The following is a 22,219-nucleotide window of genomic DNA, read 5'->3' as shown; positions in this document are numbered from 1 at the left end:
TTCACAGGCAATTTCATGCCTCCATGATGTTTCCCCAGACTGGAATCTCCCATTATCCCCTCCCCTTTTGGAGAACTCTTGTTATACTTTCCATTAAATATCCCTCATTTCTTTCATGAAATCTTCCTCCATCTCAAACAGAACAAATTGCTCCATACCTTTTAGACCTCCATGACTGCATTGTATCTATTACAGATGACTTTATAAACTATCTAACATCTCTGTAGTCCCACATCTTGCACATAGAAGTTACTGAGTTTAATGAGTTTAATGATTTGAGTCTATAAAGTTATATTAGGTTCTTAAGAAATTCTAGGATGTACCATCTGGGAGTTTAGCTTAATTTGAAGATACATAGGCCAATCAGCAGCATAACTAAAGTTTTGTCTCAGTCAGATCCACATATGCGGTACAAATTTATTCTGAGCATTTGTTAAAAAAAACTACACAAAGGTATCACTGCTGCAGATCATCTGGACCCTCTCTGGGGATTACCTAATCTATCTCGCCTCTCTATCCAAAAACTTCTTCACCCTACTCTACTTTGTTCTATGGCATTTAAAAACTCCTACTATACTATATAATTCACTGATGTTTGGTGTTTATGGTCACTTACCAGAACATAAGCTCCACTAATGCATGAATTTTTATCCATTTTGTTCACAAATGATACCCAGTGCCTACGTCAGTGCCTAGCATAATGAATGATGTTTTTTAACCAAAATTCTTTCCTTTTATCTTAAAGTCCTCAAGAGTTATAAGTAATCACCTTCATAACCCAATCTCACATTGCCATTATTTCCTCGGTTCCATCCATTTATATTAGTTGCTTTACAAGTAAGCTTCCAAGAACTAGAGGAAAATATTTGTTATCTAACTCGTCAATTGCAACTCTTATTTTTTCTGCTTACCTGTTGGTACAGAAATAATATTCAGGAAACTATGCCAAATAACAAATAAACGAAATAACCAAACTTTGTTCCTTCACTTCAGAATTTAAACTACAAGTGAACAAAAACCAAAACCAAAAATTGCTAAACTAACTTTTTGGATTGTGAAGCACACAGGCTAAATATGTTGAAAATATATTAACTGCCACATGTGACCTAACTGAAAAGTGTGCCCCAAATTATACAAACCCTCTATTGTGCTATACACAATAGTTATGGCAAGATTTTTGTTAGGTAACTAAATATGCTTCAGGAGAAATGAATTATCCCTTGCGTTTCCGTAACTATTAAATACCGAGCCATGTAAAAATAGGACTATTGTATTTGTATTCGGAAAATACCACCAAAACCTTGTCCATCTCTTAGTTTCAGCCAAATATGGTTCTTCCCTGCTTCAACCAATTTAGCTGAGTTCAAAGAGACACAGGCCATCAGCAGCAGTCACGGACATCATCTACATTGCTATTTCAAAGACAGCTTTTAAGTTGTTGAACAAATCAAACATCACCAATGTAAACTGCTAAGATGAAAAGCTTCAAGCTGAGATGTCTGGATATGTTGAATCAAACTAAAATAGGAAACAAAGACTTTCATGAAGTCACCCAGTTCTCTCATATATCACAGTCTATCTGAAAAACTCAAAATCAACTTTTAGGATGAGCCTAAAAAAGAGATTTCACAAGCTCAAAGGTGTTAGGCAGATGACAGAAGCCAGGTTCCCTGTATATATTAGAAATATTAGCAAATCTGCCTGCCTGCCTGCGTTAGCCTTCTGTGATCGCTCAGTTTTGCTTAAACACCTTAAACATCGCTCAGTTTTGATTAATATTTTAGATATGAGCATGTGAAAGTAAAGGCTAAATTTTCAGGATTCTGGTGATAACGTGATAACTAAAAATTATGGGAGGTGGGGAAGAAAGAGAATCAGAACAGAAAATAATTTTTAAATGCTATTTTCTCCACAACAGTAGAGTGTATGGGGTGGGTTTCCATCTCCGTGTTTTTATTAGTTTCCTAATCACAGATTAAACATAGGTGAATCACAAGGAAACCTTCAAAAGGCAAATTCTCCGGGGTGTAAGGTCCTGTTTTCAGAGGACCTGAAGCTTATTGTCTGTTGCCTCTATACCCCAATCTGGCCATCTCATCTTTCTGTCCATATCCTCCCCGCCCCTAAACATGCCTGTTAAAAACGAAAAGTGAAATAACCACCAGCACAAAATGTGACGTCAAGCTGGCATTTACAAATGATTTGCAAAAACAACTCGCCAGTGGATCTACTCAACCCGGGGCACACTACCAGACCCTATTTGGTGGTTGCGTGAAAAGAGAAAGTTCATATTCTTTAGGGGAGCAAAAAGTTGCTCTAGACTCCAAGACCCTAGGCTGTCACCAGGGGACCCTGACCCGTAAAAGGCCTCGTTGTGTTACATACACAGGACTTGTCACCCCAACTGCCCACTCCTAAAACCTAACAGGGAAGTTAAAAGGGTCCTAGAGTGACGGGGGGAAGTACAACGCTCTTCTTCTGTGCTTGGGAGCCAGAAAAAAAGCAATTCGCAGGCGAGACATAGACAGGCGACCGGGTACGCATCGGATATGGGTCATGCCGGAGAGTAGGAGGTATCTATGCAGAGCGTGCAAACAAACGCCCAAAAGAGTGAAGGGAGAGGTTGGAATGGAGAAATGCGGACGCAGGCACTGGGGTGGGTCGGGACTTGGGGTCCAGGGGAAAAGAGCCTCCTTGGGTGCTGGGGGGATGCCACGCGTGCTGGAAGCGGGAGGGAAGGCGGCAGCGGTCAGGCAACGCGAGCGCTGGGGCAGGTTCCCGGGGACCTGCTGTGTGCGAACGCGGGCCAGGCGGGCAGGGGCCCACGGCCCAGGTCGCCTGAACAAAGCCGACGCGCGCGCGGGGCCTGGCTACTCACAACAAGAAGCTCATGTCGGCCGCGGCGTGGGCTGCGGGCTCGGCGGTCGCGAGGCCTCGGGGCGACAGCGGCTGCGACGGCGGCCAGAGAAGAGGAAAGGAGAGAAAGGGCAGGAGAAAGCAAAGACGAGGAGAAGAAGGGGAGAGCCGGCTGTTCGGCGGCCGCAACTTGTTCGGCGTCTCTAGTTCCAGAGGCAGGCAGAGGGGGCGGAAGTGGGAAGCGCACCGCTCGAATCACTCAATGGGAGGGGAAGGAAAGGGAGGCGGGGAAAGGCCGCTCTCCTGCCCGCGGAGAACAGCCGCAGAGGCCGCCACGCTGCACCCCTCGCCTCCTACTCTCTAGCCCCCTGCAGCCCCCACCCGCGAACTCTCGCGAGAGCGACACACGCCCACTCCGCCCCTCGGCCTGCAGCTGCTGACCCCTCGCTTTCTCAACACCTCTGCAGCACCCGGCCTTGCCCCGCGGGTTCGCAGGGGCTACTGGGCGGGTGGAGGCCTGTCCACCCAGTTAGTGGGATGCGCCAGAGCGCTCCAGCCGACCGGAAGGAAGTGGGGCTTCAACTCCGGGATGTCAGGGTCCTGCAGTGAGGGGTGGAATTGCCACCAGAATTCTGCCCATTGTGAGTGCCCAGCAAAGGATGATGAAAGATTACGGAGTCTCTCTGCCAGTACATAAAAACTGGAGAGAGATTCGTCCGGTTGGAATGGTTTGGATGTGGTTCTGCCAGAAGAGAGGAAAGGATCTAAATGAGTTTTCAAAGTCCATGTCGTTTTATGGTCATAGTTTAAAACCCTGAACTAGGAGACGGGGTCCATCACTGTCTGAACAGGCAAGTTGGGCTGTCATCAGCAGCTGGAAAAACTGCCGTGGTGACATAGTCAAGGTATGTGGAGCATTCTTAAATGGATTATAAAGCCTTGCCCTGGGCCCCTTAACTATGTGAAATGCAAGTTCCTCTGTGAGGGAGACTGAATCGTTTCTAGATTCTAGAATGGTTTGTACATCAGAGTGCCTAATGGTTACCATGGACTTGGGCCCCATAAATGCTTAATCAGCGTTGCCTCTGATGATCATCCTTTCACAGCATTATCCATTTCGGTACCCATTTATTTTACATAAGAGATGTCTATCATCTCTACTCACAACACCCATCAAATCCACAAGTTTTTCAAAGACTTGAACAAAACTTATGTGCAGCTATTAACACACCTTAGGCTAAACAGACTTGAAGGAGGTGCCAATGTGAAATGTATTCTATTGAATTTATTCACTATTAGTTTGACGTTTTGGTAAATCAAACCATTTTTAAAAACAAGAAAATATTGAAATCTTGACACAATCATAACAACAGCAGAGGTCACTAGGATAATTTGAGAAGGCTTAAAGGCTCGGAGATGCAGGAAAGGAGGCCAAAGGAGGATTTATCTTAAAATAATAAAAATAATAGGTTTATGATATAAAAGCCCTGCGTTCCAGAACTTGATATTGTATTAACTTACTATGTAATTCTTTAAGGGTCTTCTGAAAGTAAAAGTTGAATTACCAGCTTAGGAAATTATGTTTGGAAAGAGTAAATCAGTTAACCTATTAGAACAGCCGTTTCACCCCCTTTGAAATAAGGGCTTTGGATTATTACAAGATCTCTAAGATATCTTCCTGTTTTAAAATTCTGTCATGCCAAGGGCATTCTTCAAATGACTGGCAGTCAGTTCTCATCCGCTCCCTGATTTGGTAGGCTGGCTTATGTAGCCTTGCTTTCGGTCTAACACAGTTTAGATGAATCCTATGACACTGAATCAAAACGATTGGAAGAGGAGAGAATCTGCAAAAATACCTGATGAGTTTTTATCGTACCACTAAGACAGCTTCCTAAAATTAATAGCTGATAAAATGTAAATATATTGGTCTTAAAAATTACAGCGGTGTTATGTTCATAATACAGAATATATTTCCAGAGGTTCGTCATTTAAATCAAACAATGACTGTCGCTTAAAATTATTTAGCACTTCAAAAACATTGAGAAATCTATAATCAAAGCAAAGGTATATTCAAATAGACATTTCTAATTCTAATTTCTCTTTCACCAATTCACATTTTATACAACTCTCTAAAATTTCAAGAAGTTACTCTCCTAATCAAAATTATATTTTTATAAATCTTTTTTATGAAGAAAAATTCTTAAAATTTGTATTCTATCCACCAATTTAAAAAATTGGAATTATATTAGAAATATTGGAATTATGCCATGAGTAGATAGAATGTAACTGGGTATATGCCCTCAAATATCTTTACATATTCGTTTGAGTTACTTTCTTGTCATAACAAATAAGTATATTTATATATATAAGCAAACATGATATTTATAAATTGTGGTAAGATATGAAATAAACAGAATAATGTGATAAGGAGTAATGGTGAAGGAAGAGGATCTAATTTAGATTAAGTGCTTTAAAAAGGCCTAAGGAGGTGATATTTTTTGATGAAACCTGAACGAAAAGAAGGAGCCAGGCTATCAGAGTGCTAGAGGATGAGCATTTTCTGGTCGAGAGAATAACAAGTACAAATGCTCTAAGATAAGAAAGAGCTTAAAGCGCTCTTAGAGGTGACAGGTTATGGCCTGGGCAGAGTGAGCAAGAAGAGTGACATCAGATAAGGTATCATGTAGGCAGGGCACACTAGGGCTCAGAGGCCTATGCAAGACATTTGAATTTTATTTTGAAAACATTGAAAATTCAGCGGAAAAGTAAAATAAGAGGGAAGATAAAATAATCTGAATAACATTCTATTTTTTTAATTTGGAAATTTTCAAATATATACAAAGGGGAAGAAATTAGTACAATGACTCCATCACACATCTTCAACAATTATCAGCTCATGATCCCTGATTAACTTTTAGAAAGATCACTCTCTTCTTGTGGAGAATGAACTAGAGGGAGCCAACACATCAGAAGGTAAGATAGGATATTAGAATAATCCAGTTGTTTCTCAACAGTTGTGATTTGGTTTAGCGTAGTGTCGTTAATAATATAAAAAAGAAATTAATCTTAAGGTAAACCAACAGTGCTTGGTGACTGATTTTGGGGGTTGGGGAAAGGAAGGAGTCAAAGATTACTCCTGTTTGTTTGGTTTGATTTTGTTTTTGCTTTAGCAGCTGGTAGATGGTGCTGCCATTTATTGAAATAAGGAAGATATGAGTCACAATTCTGGTGTAAAACTAAAAGTTCCATCTTATATGTTAACTTTGAGATGTTTTGTAGACATCGAATTAGTGATGTCAGGTAGAGTTTTGACTACTGTGCAAAGACTAGGGAGAGATCTGAACTAGAGGTATTAAAGCAAGAGCTCTCAGTAAATAAACAGTATTTGAAGCCACAGATGGGCTTCCAAACAGGAATTTTATGCCAGATAAGAATAGACATAGCAAAGTGCTACCTTTAAACATCTGTGTTTCTTCTTTCTTTACATCTCTTCCCAGATACCTTAGATTTCTGATTACCATTTACCTCTTCTCCTCCAGTTGTATTTATATTCTCTTTTCCTCTACAACCTTAAAGAAAATGATTCATCGTACTTTTTTATCAGATAAGTTAATCACTTTCAATGTGTTAATTATTATGTTCCCTTCACAGATAAAATAATACCAATTAAAGCCAAGTTTCTAAATAGTAGAGAAGGGAAATTTTCTCCTTATAGAATTTAGTTTTTAAAAAATGAAGTAGGAATGATTGAATTATTATTAGAATATCTCCATTTTTGCAGCCCCTAATAGATGGGTCTGGGTATCGATCATCAATGGCTGCTGGTATCACAAGAGACCGTCACATTTTATGTGCATCCTAATGGAAGACTGTGTCATCACCTGTGAAGAAAGTCTTGCCAACAAAAGAGAACCTGAATCTGATTAAGCTTCTAGATCAAATTTACCAAATTATAGGAAATACAAGAAACAGAAGAATATAGTAGAGAATATGTTAAATGACACCACATGAATGCAATGGGCAAAATCCAAACTGTGGGTAAACTATGCAGGACCCAATTTCTTCAACAAATGAATTGCAAAGAAAAAATAGAACTGAAGGTGAAACCTAGAGGTTGAAAGAAACAAGAGATATCAATCAGTTGTAATGCGTGGACCCATATGCATCCTGATTCAAACAAGCAATCTGAGAAAGAACAATAACAAATGTTCTACAGACTGATTATTAATTGTGGTGATGATGTCGTTTTTTTTAAAGCCCTTATTTTTTAGAAATATGAACTGAAGTAATTACATATGAAATAATATGCCAGGGATTGGCTTCAGAATAATGTGGAAGGGGGAAGTAGGAGTACAGATGAAATAAGATTGGCCATGAGTTGATAATTATTGAAGCCAGGTGATGAGTGTATGAGGATCATTATACTGTGCTGTCTACTTTTGTTTAGTTTTGAAATTTTCCATAATAAAAACAAATAGCATGTTTCCTTTTGAAAAGGCCTAGAAATGTCATTTATGATGTGGATTTTAAATTTGCTGATATAGAAGGTCATTTTTTTGGACTAGAGAGTTTTTCCCTTATCTACACATTAGCTAGCTTTTTCTGCCTATATATAAAGGTGTTTTTATACCTATTAAACTTAAAGCAAATGCTATTAATGCTAGAGAGAAGAAATGTTGAATTCAAACCCCGTGGCTAAATCTGGGCCTCAGTATTTCTTGAGTAGCTGTTCTTGTCTGATTCAGAAGTGTGATCTGACTCTGAAAGAATAGATATGTGAACAATAAATACTAGAAAAAGTGTACCTGGGCAACAAATACTTAGTAACCTGATGAAATGCATTCTATTGTGCAGAAGTATTTTGGTTATGTAATATCTAGATTGATGTAATTATTCCATCAAAGTAATGTATTGCATAGGACTATTTTTTTTTTTTGGCCACCTTTTATTGACTATTTTTGATGGGCCAATCACTCTGCTAAGCTTTTTATTTATTTTATCTCTATTTCATTTATCCCTTATACTGCCTCATTAGGTTGATATTAGCTGTTATTTTTTTCCTTTTATAGATAAGGAAACTAATGACGAAAGGTTATGTTTGTAATTTGCTCAAGAACACGTAGCTAGTAAATACAATCTTAATTCAATAAAGTCCATTTACCTTCCCCATTTCCTAGGATTACCTAAATTAGAATGAATATATTCTAAATGAATTTTGGCATATGACATAATCCCAACTTAACATAGTTAGCCGTTCAACCTGTCCCTTATCTATGCTGTTTAGATTTTAAGTCTATATTTTCCTGCATTAAAAACAAACCAATGTATGGTTATAAATGCTTCTCAAGGATATATTATTTTAAAATAATAGAAAATATTGAAAGCATGAGAGGTTGGTTCATGAAGCTTGGTGTCTCTCAATGCATTCATTTATCACTGAAAGCCATAAAGCATAAAAACATAGCGCTTATTTAACATGTTAAAATGGAAGAAGGAATCTTCCACTGATCTCAAACCTAATCCAATACTCTTCCTTTCAAGCTGTTTTTTCTTTTGAAGGTGAGGTTTGTGCAAAAGAATGATTGAGTTAAAGGGGTCATGAGGTGAAAGTCATTCATTTAGTCATTCAAAGAGTATCTACTATGAGCCTCTGTAAGCAGAAAAAAAAAAAAAACAAGGATATAATATAATCCCTGCCATCATGAATCCTAGAGGTCACTGGAAAATACAGGCAATCAAACAAAAGCAAAATTAGAAATTGGATCCGTATCAGGAAGGACAGGTCCGTATTGTGTCTGAGTGTACATTGCAGGGACCTCACCTATTTTGGTGGCCAGAGAATCGGATCTTGTGCATTCAGAGCATAGTATATATTTACTACTTGCATTTAAATTCCTGTTATATTTATAAGTAGCATAATTTAATAAAACTACTTCCCTGCTGGTCATTGCCAGCCTATTTTTGGTGTTTTGAAGCACTACAATATAAATACTGATTTTGTTTTTGAAAAGGCAGTTTTTTAGAACTTTTCAGAAGGTTCTACTTACAGTATAATTTTGAGGCTCTTAGTCCATAGGACAAAAGTCAAAAAATATTTCTTGCAAGGACCTTGCACTTGGTTAATAAATACTGAATAAATGTTACTCTATTGAGTTTACGACTATCTGTAATTAATCGTTTTTCCCATTAAACTTAAACCATCTAGTCACTTTTCCAGTCAGGTACATGGAAAAAAGGAGGAGGCCGAGTCCTTTTTGAGCCTATTCAAAACTGTTTTTCTTGATTTGATAGGACATTGCCAAGATCAGAAAGCCTAAAATTAATTCCACCAGCTGTGTTTTGGTTTGCTTCATATAGCATATGGGCTCAGGGGGTTAATCTGCTAGGCTTCCTTGCTGCTTCAATCTGCTGTGCTCCTAAAAGTTTGTTTGCCTAGAGTGCATGTCGTGCACCAGAGTGGTAACTAAGCAGCTGGAAAGTATTTGGGGACCAAACAGATAAGTCTCTCCATTAATCTCAGAAAAACCTAGCAACAATGTGGGGTTTGGGGAGTGGGGGATGGAGAAGTCACTAGGGAGTAGGTCAGATGAGCGGCTTAACTTTTAACCTTGCTTCAGTTTCCCAGAGAACAGGCTGCAGATGTGCTGTCAAAGACCAAGAGATGAGGATGTAGGTTCAAGGAGTTCATGTTTTTAGCCCACCTATCTCCACCAAGGTTCTTTTGTGTGAAAGACCATATATAGACAGAGAGAGTATCCCAACTGGCTGCCACTTAAAAATATCCTAAGAATCAGCAGCTGTTACTTTCACCCACACAAATTCACAGTTGGCTTAATTAAATAGTGCCTGTTCTCAAGAGCTACAGCCCTTGGGTTGTGCCCTAGATACTTAGGCAGCTTCCTCCACCCCCATTCCCTTAGAGTAAATTAAAGTAGAATGGATGAATGAAAAGGATCAGGTATGAGCACTTCAGAGTTTACATCAATATAAATAACGAAATGTGAAGTCAGACCTGCCAATATGGTCTTGAACCCCTGCCTATATGACCACTGGACTCCAGGGATCCTAGGCAGTCCCTAGTCTTGGCCATTTATTCTCTCTTGCTCTTGCTCATTACCACACCCTCTTCTTGGCATCTCTCTCATGTTTTCTATAGTTGTTTTAGTTACAACCCTAGCAACCTGAGCAGGCCACAATCCTCTTATAGCTGGAGACATGAGATACAGCTTTACACAATGTAATTCCCCTGTGCTTCACCAACAGGACTCTAGTCTCAGACAGTCAAACCATTTGTTTTTCCTCAGGAAAAATATTCCAACCCTCCCAAAATATCACCATCTTTAAGATCTGTATGGCATGAGGGCAACCGGGAAACATCTGTAGAGAAGTCCACGGTAATCAATCTTACCTTGAAATTTGACCAAGTATTTTCAGATCCCTTATTTATAGGCTGTACTCTGTGTTTCCACACCAATCATTACATTTGAGTACAGGATAAAGGGATTTAATAAAATAAAACCATAGTGGGCAAAATTTCCTATCCAAAATAGAGCTTTTTTTAAAAAAAAAATTTATTATTAGTTTCAAGTATACAGTACATTGGTTAAACATTTATATAGTTTATGAAATGATCCCCCTGATTGCTCTTTCTCTCCTCTGGCTCTGCCCATAGCCATTACATTACTGTTGACTACATTCCCTATGCTCTACTCCCCCATCCCTGTGACCATCTATCAACTACTAATTTGTACTTATTTAACCCTTCACTCCTTTCTCCCAGCCCCCTAACACCCTCCTCTCTGGCCATCACCACATTGTCCTCTATATGTGTGATTCTGTTTTTGATTAGTTTATTCTTTTTGTTCCTTAAATTCCACATATAAGTGAAATCATATGGTATTTATTTTTCTCTATCTGACTTATTTCACTTAGCATAGTAACTCTAGGCCCATCCATGTGTTGCAAATGATGGGATTTCATTTTTTTAAAGGCTGAGTAAAATTCCATTATATATATGAACCATGTCTATTGTTGGGCATTTAGGTTGCTTCCATATCCCAGCTATTGTAAATTATGCTGCCACGAACATAGGGATGCATAGATCTTTATGAATTATTGTTTTGGGGTGTTTTTTTTTTTTGAATACCCAGAAGTGCAATTGCTGGGTCAAAAGGCATATCTATTTTTTAAATTAAATTATTGGGGTAATATTGGTTAATGCAATTATATAATTTTCAGGTGTACATTATAATTTAACATCTGTATATTCTATTGTGTATTTACCACCCAAAGTCCAGTTTCCTTCAGCTACCATATGTTTGACCCTTTACCCCATCTACTTCCCCCTTCCTCCCCAACCCCCTATCCTCTGGTAAACACTAGTCTATAGTCCATGAGTCTCTGTTTATTTGTCCTGTTCCTTTGTTGCTTTTAGGTTTATATCCCACATATAAGTTATATCATGTGATTTTCAACTTTTTCTGTCTGGCTTATTTGTTTAGCATGATTATCTCGAGTTCCATCCATGTTGTCGCAAATGGCTGTATTTCATCTCTTCTTGAGGCCGAGTAATATTCCATTGTATATATGTACCACAGCTTCTTTACCCAAGCATCTATCGTAGGACACTTTGGTTGCTTCCAGGACATGAAACATATATCCATTTTTAATTTTTCAAGAAGCCTCCACTGTTTTTCACAGTGACTGTACCAATTTGCAATCCCACCAACAGTGCATGAGTGTTTCCTTTTCTCCGCATCCTCGCCAACACTTATTATTCTTTGATTTATTGATGATAGCCATTCTGAAAGTGTGAGATGATATCTCATTGTGGTTTTATTTTGCATTTCTCTGATGATTAGTGACCTTGAGCATCTTCTCATATGTCTAGTAGCCATCTGTATTTCCTCTTTGGAGAAATAGCCAGGTCTTCTGCCCATCAAAATAGAGTTTTAAAAGGAAGTGATCTTGTAGTGCGCTCCTCATAAGGGATCTGATACTTTCTGGAGCCCTGCAGGATAAAGGACCACTTGCAAGATTCAAGCAGTCAGTTGTCAGTCAGTAATATTTATTAAAGATCTACCATAAACAAGTTGTCATGCTAATGGCGAGGATACAAAAGAAATATACAACATCATAACCTTTAAGGAGCTCATTTCTAGTGACAGTGACAGAGATTGACATATAAACATAATCACAGCACAATATTATTCTTCTCATAATAGGATTATATGTAAAGGGCCATAGGAACACAGCTAGTGAAACTGTCACTTAATTTGAGAAGAAAGATAAGAGTCAAAGAGAGTTTTACCAAAAAAAAAAAAAAAGTCTTAAAGGGTTATTAGACTTTCTCCAGGTGAGGAAGTGATGATGGAGGAGTAAGAGACAGAGAGAAGGCATTGCAGAAAGATAGTGAAGCATGTGTAAAGAAAGCTCAGAGACAGGAAAAAATGCATGTATAGACAAAGGAAATGTTCACTGCTATGACCATTTATACCTTAATATGAGCTCTCATTCATTCATTCAACAAATATTTATTAAGCACTAACTATATGCTAGTCAGTCATGTAAGCATTGGGAATATAATAAGATCCAAAATAGACAAAAATCCCTGACCCCAAGAAGTTTACATTCTAATAGGAGATATTCTGAATTTAAGTCAATGTGTTAATTCTCCAGTTGTAGTTACATTTTAATTATCCCTAATTGTGGCATGAAATCTCAAGCTTATTTAAAGGAATATTTTAAAAGAATAAAAATATCAGGAATCAAGTAGGGAAGATTCTGGAATCACAGCATAAAGACAAAAAGTCTTCTGACCACCAGACAGACAGTAGTTCCAATGTTCATTTGAACTCTGCTTTAGTTGATATCACAGAATCACAAATCCAGTCCTATAGGAGGTTCTGTGAATATTTAAAGTACAGCCTTTAGCAATAAACTCGATGACTGCATGGCCAAATGGCCGGCCTAAAATTGGAGCAGGTGTGCATGTGTGTAAAGAAATTAAAATGGACCCACAACTCTTCCTAGGAACAAAGCGCTCCTCTCCTCTCCAGCCGTTTTACTCCCTCTTGCAACCTCCAGGGACCTACCATCTATTAGTGTCCCTGTCACAGAGCTGTTAAGCTTGCAATTTCCATAAATCTTCCCTGGACCATCAACAAACCACATGGGGAGTGAGGGTGGGGGAGGGGGCTACGCAGCATGGCTCAAAAGGCCAGTTCCTACCAGGAGGACTCAGTGATTCTCTGAACAGGACTGAAAGCAGTTCTTTGTTCCCTGCAATACTGTGGAACCAACTGTGGCAGTCTGTCCTGCCTTGGCTCTTAGAGCGCTTGTATAACCATGAAAACATGAGAATCTAAGCTAGTGCTGGAAAGAGACCACAGAATCTTTGGGAAATAAGGGGAACTAATATTGATTTATGTTGTGTAATTTCCTGCCAGTAATCTTGCAAGACTCTTTATATCTCATATATCTCTCACCACAACCCTATGAGGCAGATGTTTTGCCAGTTATACAGATGAGAATATTAAATCACATCTAATATAACACCAGTAGTAAGTAGTGGGTCCAGAATTTGAACCCAGGTCTATCTAATTCATGTAGAATAAAAATACCCTAGGGCTGTATATTATGGAAGAGTTGGGATGGTAAGTGCTACACAAACATAGCATTATATAGTATTGAATCACATATTAAGAAAGTTATTACCTTTTAAATTCACTTTCTTCTGATTATGTCAAGGAGAAAGTCTTGGTTTGGTGCTGGTATGTCTTTTAACACCTTTCTAACACCTTTTTTAGAGAGAGCACAGGCTCTAGATTAAGACTTCAGCAGGCAACAATATCTAGCTAGATCTTAATAACATTTTACTCTTATTGACTTTATGTGTTCTTCTGCTACATAAGGCATGTGATACTGGTTTTCATTTGTAATAGTGATATAAAGTAGAGCCTGTTGGTTAAGCTCAGGATCTCGAGCATCATACTATCCAGGTTAAGCTACTAGCTGTATGACCTTGGGTGAGTTAACTTTCATTTTCCTCACTTTTAAAATAGGCTTCATGGTAGTATCTGCCACATAGGTTGATGAGTGAATTCAATGAGCTATTGCATGTTGAGCACATAGAACAATATTTAAAATATACTGCTGCTCAAAAATGTTAGTTATTTGAAGTTTAAGAGAAAAGGAGCTGATTTAAATCAGGGTTTCTCACCCTTGGCACTGCTGACGTTGTGGACCAGATAATACTTGTGTGGGAGGCTGTGCTACGTATCGTAGGATGTTTAGCAGTATCCCCACCCTCTATCCACTAGATTCCAGTCACACCCAGTTATAACAAACAAAAATATCTCCAGACATTGTCAGATCTCCTCCTGGTGGAAAATCAACCTGGTTGAGGATAATTGATTTACAGGAAAACATTAGGTAAAAAAACATACTTACCTATGACAAATCGAAACATGTTATAGAGAAAAACTGAAGTTTCAGAAACACTGCTTTGAGACAGTGCTATTTGAAATTTAATTCTAAGTCAGAAATGACTGTTTTTATATGCAGGTTTACGACTGCACTCTAAATTTCCTATCAAAGCTAAAAGTCATTATAATTCTTGTAAGTTATAACAACTTAGAAAGGGCTGAGCAAATAAGTACATGAAATTCATCTTTATTTTTCTTTGACCTATTTTTTTCTTCTTCTGCCTTCTCTGCACATATACTCTTGAACTGACTAGGCGACATCTTTTGTCCAGACTTCTCTGTTCCCCTCCTCCCCTATCAGGGGTGCTCTTCTCTTCCCCCAAGGCCCTATTCTCTGCCTTTTAAATGCATAGAAAAATGTAATTGATCCTATACCCGTTAGTATGTTTTCAGCTAAAGACAGCAGAAAACTACAGCCTTAACGGGTTGAAACAATGGGGAAATTTAATGGTTCACAGAAATGAAGTTCAGAAATCGGGAAGGTGTCAAGTAGATGTTAGTTCAGTGGCTCCAGCTCCATTTCTCTACAATGTCCTTGACTTTGCCTTTCTCAGTGCATCTGGTTCATCCTCTGCTTAGTGGTGGATTGACTACAGCAGTTGGGACTTCATATTCACATCCAACCATGTCCAGAAGACATTGAAAGAAATTTGTCTCTAAGTTATCCAATGCCTTTAATGAAAGTTTGGCCTCAGATTATCCAACCTTATAAGTTAGTTGCTTTATCAATTAGATGCCTGAAAAACTCTCTGAATTTCATTAGTTTACTGGGTTGTTGATAGATTAAATGAGACAGTAGTATTAGTAACAGCACTTTGTAAACTGATATGTAATTGTAAGATATCTTTTCTTGGGAGGTTTTTGTTTTTTTTTTTTTTTTTTTTTACCTGGTGAATGATTCTAGACTCAGGACAGCTCTGCAATACCCAGCAGCAGAATTCATGGACCTTGATATGCTCTCCATTGATATAGCCTGACTATAATAAATATTTCTACTTTCTTTCTTCTGTCCTGCCACCAAGTGGCAAATAATTTCTACATTTGTCATTCAAATTGCCAGGATGGGAACACTGATTGACTTAGCCAATAACCCAACTAAACCTTTTACCCATGCCAAGTCAGAGGCCCCTGGCCAGATTGCTCTTATTCTCCATGATTAATAATGTCTTTCAAAGCCTAAATGAATGCCATTTCACACTACACAGTGTGTTCTTGCACAAATCAAAAGGTTAATTAAAATAAATGGAAAGATACCGCTTTTGTATGAAAACATCAGTGCTCCCTAATTAAACTATAAATTTAATGCAATTTTCTACTCAATAAAAAATACTCATAGGATGGAAATTTTTTTAAAAAGGTAGGTTTTTCAGAAAAGCTGAAATGGACAACTTTAGCCAGGAAAATTCTAAAAAATAAGAGTAATCTTGGGGGGAATTGCCTACCAGATATTAAAACATTACAAAGCTACAGTGTTTAAAAACTTGAAAAGAAAGCTAGATCAATGGAAGAGAATAGAAATAACAAATATAGACAAAAATATAAAGTCAGTGCAAGAAAAATAGATTATTCAGGAAATGGTGATGAGACAACTGGATAGCCATCTGAAAAATTTTGAAGTCCCTAGTTTAATTTGTTATACTAAATTAAATGCCAAGTGAATCAAAGATCTAAACATGAAAATTGAATCTAGAAAAAACATCAAAAAAAATTTTTGTAATTCCATCAGGGAGAAAGCCTTTCCAAACTTGACATAACTCCAGAATTCAAACCCACACGGATATTGACAGCAGATATTGATAAACTCGATAAATGAAAAAATATTGCCAATAATGAAAAAATATAACAAAATTTTTTAATTGACAAATTGAAGGAAATATTTAGAACATATTACAAATGTAGTGTTTATTTCTTCACTTTATAAACAGCTTTTGTAAGTCAACAAGAAAAGGACCACAGCACAATTTTTTTAAATAGGGAAAAATGTACATACAAAGAATATTCTGCATCTGTTAAATAAATGAGGCAGATCCGTATGAAATGATTTTAAATGATCTTTATAGATATCAGAGAAAAAAGCAAAGATACAAAAAATATATAGTAGTCTATTTTTTAAAAATACAGGAGGGTAGAGAAAGACTAGGTTACTAATTTTCTATGTTGCTATAACAAATTACCACAAATTTAGTGAATTAAAACACACAAATTTATTATTTTACAGTTCTGGAGATCAGAAGTCCAAAATGGGATTTCACTGAGCTAAAATCAAGGTATCACTAGGGCTCCATTCCTTTTTGAGGCTGTAGGGGAGAATGCATTTCCTGGCCTTTTCCACCTTCTACAGGTTGTTCACAGTCCTTGGCTCATGGCCTTGTATCACTTTAACCTTCTGTCATCACATCTCATTCTCTTACTCTTCTACCTCTCTATTCCACCTTTTAAGGACCCTTATGATTACATTGGCCCATCCAGGTAATCCAGGATAAACTTAGTAACATCTACAAAATCCTTTTTGCCACGTAAAGTAACAACATAATACCAAAGAGCTGTGTTAAAGAGGTAAAATCAGATTTTATTTAGGACTATTGCAATAGTGGGAAAGAGACCTCAGTGTAGACCTTGGTTCCAAATATAACATGGACAAGTGGGGATATATAGCCAAGGAGCAGGGTGGGGATCAGTGGATGGAAAATTACTAAAAAGAAGGAAACATCAAGTGTAAAAGGGGATTTCTGGCTAAACTGACTTAACAGAATTCTTGCTAAAGGCAGGCTACGGAATAGTGGGGGATGAGGAATTTTATCACATATCAAGAGTGATTAGATATCATCAAAGGTGTGGTTTCTGGCTACACTGACTTGGCAGGATTCTTGCTAAAACTGGGCAATGCAAAGATGAACATGGAAGCCTAAAGGTCAAGGCCTAGTTGAGAAGATGGCTCAGAGGAGCCTGACTGAAATTGGTCAAGGAGAGTCTCTGTCAATAGTCACAGGTTCCAGGAATTAGATGTGGATACATTGCGGGATGGGGGAGAGGGTCATTATTCTGCCTACCACTACAGGCAAATTGATCAGCCAATGAGAATCAACTGAAAAACTATTATAAGCAATAAAAGAAATTGTTGTAGTGGTTGAGCATAAAATTAATATATAAAAAACAATAACCCATCTACCTAGTAACCAAAATGATAAAATACATAGAAACAAATGTGTTCTTGATTATTGCAAGAAAATAGCAAAAATGTCATTGAGGAGGAAAAATAGCAACCTGAGGATCAGAGGTAGGAAGGAGAATTATTTTTGATGTGTCCTCTTTTGCATCATTTAAGTTATTTTATAACCATCTTCTGTTGAACATGTGAATCTCTGATCTTGTCATTGCCTATTTAAAATCCTGTATTGTTTTTTGTGGTTGTTTTGTTGTTGCTTCTGCTGCTTACAAAATTGTTTTTGTGGTGTGTGTATTTTTTTTTTTTTTTACTGTTCGTTATTCACTTCCCTTTTCCTATTTTAGGAGAATCTGCTATTGTGTATGGTTTCAGTAGGACTCAGTGCCCTATGTTTTACTATGGAAACTGAAGAAGAAAGAAATTGGATCCTTCTGCAGAGGGCACTGACTCTGGAGGTGATTACACTGGGCCAGGGACACTTCAATCTATAGAGAACCTACAAGAGTGTCCCACAGAGGTGGAGGTGGCCTCCCAGCTCAGTCTGTTCTAATTAAAAAACAGGTATTGTACTTTTAGGTCAAATATTGTGATATTTGACCTAAAGTAGCTTCCATATCTTTCTTAAGCCTCCTGTTTAATAATACTTTTTTTTTTTTTATTTCTGGCAACAAAGAAAAACCTAACTCCAAATATCGGTCAAACCTCTTAACAAACCATACAGGGCCTCTCCTTCCTTCCTTCCTTCCTTCCTTCCTTCCTTCCTTCCTCCTCCCTCCTCCCTCCCTCCCTTCTTCCTTCCTTCCTTCCTTCCTTCCTTCCTTCTTCCTTCCTTCCTTCCTTCCTTCCTTCCTTCCTTCCTTCCTGTCAGTGTCTCTCTTGTTCACTTCCTCCCCAGTACATACTTGTATTTTTCAGTTTCCCAAACATTCCATGCCTTTTTACTCCTCCATACCCATCTAGAATATTTTCTTCCCCATAAAGAGTGGCAATACCTTTTGGGCTTTTAATACCCACTTAATTCAACTATAATTTCTCTGATTTATCGCCTCATAGTACTTCCTTTCCTACTTCCACAGTCCATTATAGTATTCGTGTTTGAAGTATTTGAACTATTCTATATCAGACTGAGAAGAGGAGAATAAGACCAACAGGGCTTGGTCCAGCACACAGCATATCAAGGCTCCTTAATAAATATTATTGACTGAATAAAATTAGGTAAATGCAGTTTTGCTGATTTAAGATAATTATGACTACTACCACCTTTTTTATTTGTATTTTTACTTTTTTGTTCCATTTCAGTATAGCTCTTTCAGGTTACAAAAGGGAATAGGATGATTTGTTCTGGTAGGTAGGTAGACAGATGTGAACAACAGGGGAACAAAGGAATGGAAGCCCAGACCAGAGATAGCCCAGAGACCGCCCAAGGAACACCCCATTTGTAGTTAAAGAATCGATCACTCCTGCATCCTGAGAGACAAAGGACTGGAGGGCCATAAACCTATAGCTGGTTTAGTCTGGCCACAGACACTTGCGCAGAAGGTACTACCCTAACCTGCCCACAGCCTCAGCCTCATTATAATACCATGTTTATGCCAGGAAGTTCATGAATCTAATTATAACAGACTGAATTCTGGGGCAGCACATGTGTATTAGGCAAAGACTATATAGCAGCCAAGTGTCTGTCAAAATGACCTCACGTGCCAACCACTTAGGAATGCCTTTGTAAGCATCCATTGCGGCCCTAATATAATACAGACCTTTTCAATTCTGAATTGTTACAGCCCTCTTCTCTGAAAACCAGTTCCTCCCTTAGAGTATACTCTGTTGTCTTTTCACCTCTCTAATTCCACAGGGCTACAGCCTTCCTTAGTGTGGCCTATCTCCTTTTAAAATATACTTTTAATAAATCTTACTTCTAAATCTCACTGTGATGGAATCGTCTCTGCCACAGTGAAAAGAACTGAGAATCTCCAGTGTTACCCGGGCAGTGCCACAGTTCAGATTGTCCCAACAGTAATGGTTCCTTTAGAAATATATTTAATATTTGACAGATTAAAAATAGCTTCTACTTATATTTCCTTAGTTGATTTTTGTTACAGCCATATGTGGTGAGCTGGGGTAATGAGTTTCAGAGAAATTGAGTAACTTTCCTAAGATTACATGACTTGTAAATGGTCATAATCATGATAAAATTAATAAAAGAAAAACTAACATTTACTATGTCCAAGTAGTGGGGGTTTTTTTTGTATGTTTTTGTTTTTTACTTGCTTTATCTAATTTGATACTTTCCACTATGTGGTAAGTACTATTGTTATCTCCATTGTATCAATAGGGAAACTGAGATCACCAGTACGTGGTAAAGCTGATATTTGAATCAGATTTATTGAAATGGAATCGGTGTCCCAATGAAAGAACAAATGCTTCAAAAGGGCAATTATTATGCTACACAGATAATTTTGCTATGATCTCCTGCTGGCTCCTAATGCCCATGCTTTATGACTTCTTATAGCTTTTTTTTTTTTTTTTTTGGTGCTATTTTCTTGTTAGCGTGCAGTGCCATCTTGCTGCTGCTAAATCACTACTTATCTATGCTGGATACCAGGTAAGTAACTCATTGGCACTACATCTAAAATTAGGAGGAAATGAATGAGTATCCATAGATTCTGTAACATCTTTTGTGAGAAAATATTTTTTTCTGTTTATTTCTTGATTCTTTATCATATTTTATTTAATAAGAGTCCCAGAAAAATGCTTCTTCTCACATAGCTTTATTTGTGTTAGCTCATGCAATTGACTTGAAAATAAGATTCTCTGAGTAGTCAGCGAGGCATTGGAATGGCAATAATCTGGAAGCTATAATACATTTTTCAGTGCTAGCACTCATCCACCTGAAGGAGTGACACGCTGGTCTGCTCAGTGAGCCTACCACTGCATGTCTATACTATAAAACTGCTTCAACAGCATTAAATGGCTGAAATGATAAATGGATATACCTTGCCAAAGGAGAGAAGATCACAGCTTTAGAAAAGCTGCTGAGCTCTAAAATACTTGTTTGTAATTGCCCTTTTGAAGGATTTATTCTTTCATTAAGCATTTCATTTCTGTAGTACAACTTTTTTTCTTTTTATCATTTATTCTTGTGTATGCGTGTATCACAAAAAGGGCCAGAGAGCTTAGATGCACCTACATCTTTGGCAGTAGAGAAAAGCCCACTTCTCTCTACTAATCAAAAGAGCACAGTAATTATCTGTGCATGGGTATTACGTAGTTTTTTTCAGAAGAATGTTTAAGAACCTGATTTCAGTTCATTCTAAGCATATTTATTAAGTACTTAACATGTACCCAATACTCTGTAGAGTAGTAACTAAAATCAAATATGGTTCCTATCTCCATTGAGGTAACATTTGTTGATGTGCAGCCTCATTATATAATTAGATTTTATTTTAAATTTATAATCCAAGACCATGATAAAATACTGCCTGTACAATTTCTATAGCAATGTGAGACTTCCCAAATATGCAAATATGAGGCCACAAAAAATATGAAGCCAAATTTAATTATTGGATTTTAGTGCTGAAATAAATTTCAAAATAAGCATATATTTTGCTTTTCTACTGTACTTTAAATTTCATAAGGTATTATATTAGTTTCTTATTCCTGCTCTCACAAATTGCCACAAACCTGGTGGCTTAAAGGAACACACATTTATTGTTTTACAGTCCGAAGGTCAGAAGTCCAAAATGGGTCTCACTGAACTAAAGTGAAGGTGTCACCAGGGCTATGTTCCTTCTGGAGCCTCTTGGGGAGAATCCATTTCCTTGTATTTTCTAGCTTCTAGAGGCTGCCTACATTCCTTGGTTTGTGACTCCATATCTTAATTTTCAAAGTAAAACCATTTTGTTAACTGGTAAGATTATAAAAATAATTTTAATTTTTTTCTTTTCAGCATTTTCTTATGGACTGTGTTTTCCTTTTATAATGTGAAAAGAAGAAAATTATAAGAAGAGTCTTCTAATGTGCTGCTGGAGCATAAGTGTATAGATCAGATCAGTAAGGATTGAAGCTATTCAGATCTGGCTGGAACCAAACCAAGATCTATTTTGTAGCCTGGGTAATCTAAACTTGATCTGATTAGCAGTGGTGAACCATGGGGGATTTTAAAGGGGATTTTTAAGAAGCTGTAATGAAAGATTTTACTAAAATAAGATAAATTTTTATTACTATGTTATGATTCTCCCGTTTTGATTCTCAAATCTCAAAGTATAATTTACTTGTCTCTTGCTGATTTAGGTTATTTCTTCATACCATCAGAGCTGATATTCAATTTTTAATTCACTTTTCTACACTATGAAAATAAAGCATTTACTTTGTCCTCATGGATAAATGGCTGGATTGTTGATGGTTTTTGTTTGTTTGTTTGTTTTGTCTAAAACATAAGCACAGATAACAAAGGATGTCTAATTGGTATTCAAACACTACTATTTCAAGTGAACCAAATTTTCTCAACAGATGATGGAAGTGGAGTGGGAAAAATTTCAGCCAACTGTTATTCATGAGCCCCAGTACTCCACATATGATACAGTATCTTCTTAACCTTTGGCTGGAAGAAGAACAGCAGTGCTGATTCATGTAGATTTCATTCTGGTAGATAGGATGGGGGGAATAGATTTTCAGAAACACTTGTTAGAGGAAGAACCTGTTGGGTGGAAAC

The 22,219-nt window shown here is 37.5% G+C and overlaps 1 protein-coding gene and 1 long non-coding RNA gene across 3 annotated transcripts in view; one reads left to right on the top strand and one right to left on the bottom strand.

The window, feature by feature from the left end:
• The window catches only part of MOB1B (MOB kinase activator 1B), a 48,846-nt gene extending 45,816 nt beyond the window's left edge, over positions 1–3,030 (bottom strand). The window contains exon 1 of one of the 2 annotated variants that reach the window (XM_039845390.1): positions 2,879–3,030. In XM_039845390.1, coding sequence (XP_039701324.1) covers positions 2,879–2,892 — 14 coding nt within the window. In that variant the 5' untranslated portion in view covers positions 2,893–3,030. The remainder of the gene's footprint in view (positions 1–2,878) is intronic. The other variant, XM_039845389.1, reaches the window with a different exon arrangement.
• A 198-nt stretch (positions 3,031–3,228) lies between these two features.
• LOC120588177 (uncharacterized) lies at positions 3,229–21,892 on the top strand. The gene is made up of 3 exons (XR_005649151.1): positions 3,229–3,761; positions 17,853–18,069; positions 21,455–21,892. It is a non-coding gene; the product is annotated as an uncharacterized LOC120588177 (long non-coding RNA).
• Positions 21,893–22,219: the final 327 nt, after the last annotated feature.

The sequence above is a fragment of the Pteropus medius genome, unplaced genomic scaffold (genome assembly GCF_902729225.1).
Source record: "Pteropus medius unplaced genomic scaffold, Ma_sr-lr_union100, whole genome shotgun sequence".
Lineage (NCBI taxonomy): Eukaryota > Metazoa > Chordata > Mammalia > Chiroptera > Pteropodidae > Pteropus > Pteropus medius.
The sequence above is the reverse complement of the archived record's forward strand: the minus strand, read 5'-3'. Positions and strand labels throughout refer to the sequence as shown.